The sequence below is a fragment of the Orycteropus afer genome, unplaced genomic scaffold (genome assembly GCF_000298275.1).
Source record: "Orycteropus afer afer isolate SDZICR_OR568_19922 unplaced genomic scaffold, OryAfe1.0 scaffold00031, whole genome shotgun sequence".
In the NCBI taxonomy this organism is placed as follows: Eukaryota; Metazoa; Chordata; class Mammalia; order Tubulidentata; family Orycteropodidae; genus Orycteropus; species Orycteropus afer.
The window spans coordinates 11,196,463-11,198,962 of record NW_006921618.1 but is presented as its reverse complement, the minus strand read 5'-3'; the positions used below and the strand labels follow the sequence as shown (position 1 = coordinate 11,198,962).

Below are 2,500 nucleotides of genomic sequence, written 5' to 3'. Positions count from 1 at the left end.
AATTTTTGATGCAAAAATTACAGAAGAATTTTAATCTGCAGTTTGGAGTGTCCTGGCCTTCCTCTCTTCCAATTTTTTGTTTAAAAACACAACAGCTGCAAATCATATGCTCCAGAGAGTGGAAAGAGCCACCTTATATGACCCAAGTGTAGATTTTGGCTCAAACCGACTGGTCTCTAAAATGATCCATTCTGCATTAAAAGAATCTGTAATTTGAAGAGATTACTGGTGCTCAACTCTAATTCTATTAGCGTCACTTCCCACCCATCTGGATTTAGATCAGGTGCTAATTTCCTACAGGAGTGAAATAAAGCAAACAGAGGCGTAAAGTCTGGCCCTGGGGATGAAGTGCGATGAGGGAACTGCCTCCGCCCGCAGGCAATGGGCTCTCGGAGAACTTGGGTTAAGAGTCACCTTTCCCGCAGGGTACGCCAAAAGTAAAACCAAAGAGGACAAGGGATTAGACCCTACCTCAACTCACGCGCAAACATTTTTGTTGTACTTTGCCTTCACAGGTTCAATTGTTCTAACTACTACATACTCTCTGACTTACCGTCCCCGAAGGCATATCAAACCCGGCGGGAGGTGCCGCGAAATCTGACCCGGCGCCTACGCAAAGGCTTAAGACCAGACGAAAAGTCGGTGGGAGGGAGGCGCCCTCTTTCTCAAGAGAAGCCGCAAAACTCAGTTTCCTGTCCTCCTCTCTCCAAAACGCTCTCCTGGGGCGGTGCCCCCCAAACTACACTCTCCAGTGTCCTCCCGCCACCAGTCATCTCACCTCAGGGCTTCCCTCCGGCCTTCCCCTAGAGACTTCCTCCTCGCGGCTCCACTAGGCCCCAGGACCCGGAGGCGCGTGAGGCGCTTAGCTTGCAGGCCCCGCCAGCCGGGCAGGCGGCAAGGTACCACTTCGGCCCATTCCCGCCGCCATTTTCCGGCGACCGTCGCCGCCGCGTAGGGGGGACGATCCCGGAGGAGGAGACTGCGCAGGGGCGCACTGGTCTGCGCCGCAGAGCGAGATAGGACGCCTGCCGGCACCGGGAAGCCTCAGGATCTTCGAAGCCTTCCCTCCCTGGCCATCTAGTCCCGAGTTTAGGCCTCCTGCCGGACCTTACCAATGGGCCTCTCACCGAACCCCAGATCCCCGCGCTTCTACTTACGCGGAAGAATCCCGCGTCCATCTTGCTGCCTCGATCGGAGATCGCTCCCTATCCCAAGATGCACCGCGCCGCCGCGACGGAGGGCGGGATCCGCCGAGGGAAAAGCCGAGCGCCAGGACGCAGCGCGCGCCGCTTCACCCGCCCCCTCTAGGCGACACGAGGCCGCGCCTGCTCAGTGGTTTGCGGGTCGCCCACGGGTACGCACGCGCGTTCATGGGGCGGCCTGCTACCCAGCTCCGAGGCTCCCTCGTAGCCTGTGGGGGAGGTGAACCTCGCGGCCGCAGCCAATGGGTGCAAAAGGGAAAGACATCCGGTCGCCCCGCCCCACCAATCCTTTTGTGGCGCGTGATTAACCTTGTGCGCGCATCATGATATGACCCATCCTTCGACCCGTAGTAGCGGAGCCCTCCCGCCCTAGAGATTCCGTGGAGTGATTGAAGAGCAACATTGTTACCTCACAGTGACGTTTATGAGGCGGTCCTTGCCAGAAGGAAATCGGGAGAAATCGGCTGCCTCCCCTGTCATTATAAAAGTTGTGATTGTGCTCTGGTAGCATAGTGACTAAGGCACTTGACTGCTAACCAGAAGGCTGGCGGTTCAAACCCCCTAGCCACTCCTCAGAAGGCAGATGGGGCAATCAACTTCCGTAGTGGTACTGCCTCGGAAACCCAAGGAGGGGTCGCTGTGAGTCGGTCGCGACTCGAGGGCACATAACAACAACAAGAAGAAGTTTATCGGTTATTAAGATTGGCCCTAAAGTTGTCGAGCTATGTAGTATAAATGAAATCTGCATTCTAATCTTTCCCCCATTTCCACACAATTCAGACGTATTTAGAAAAAACTGGAAGTGGCCATTATGTTAATTTTCAGCTGCTGGGTAACCACGCTGAAGGGCAGGAGGTTGATGAGAGTCTAGTCGGGCCAGGGGCTCTGACAGGATAAGCTAGAGGCCTCCAAGCCATCTAGGAGGTCATGGCCTTTGGCCTAGTTCTGCCAGCTGGGTGCCTCCTTAGTGCCTTTGCTTAGGCTGTGAGGAGCCTGCAATATTGAATGCACTCTGCCTCGTTTTCACTGAGCGCTTTTTGTCCCTTCTTGATTCTGTTTCTTTGAAAGGAAGAGTACCTTTCTAAGGGAAGCCTTCTCTGGCTATCTTATGTATAAAATACCTTCACATAAAAACACCGTTGGCAATCCAATTAAAAAATGGGCAGAAGACATGAATAGACACTTCACCAAGGAGGATATTCAAGCGGCCAACAAACATATGAAGAAATGCACGATCATTAGCTATTAGAGAGATGCAAATCAAAACAACAATGAGATACCATCTTGCTCCAGCACTA

The 2,500-nt window shown here is 53.5% G+C and overlaps 1 protein-coding gene across 1 annotated transcript in view; it reads right to left on the bottom strand.

Annotated features, from left to right (window-relative positions):
* The window catches only part of SRRM1 (serine and arginine repetitive matrix 1), a 42,101-nt gene extending 40,923 nt beyond the window's left edge, over positions 1 to 1,178 (bottom strand). The window contains exon 1 of the mRNA XM_042780268.1: positions 1,158 to 1,178. Coding sequence (XP_042636202.1) covers positions 1,158 to 1,178 — 21 coding nt within the window. The remainder of the gene's footprint in view (positions 1 to 1,157) is intronic.
* Positions 1,179 to 2,500: the final 1,322 nt, after the last annotated feature.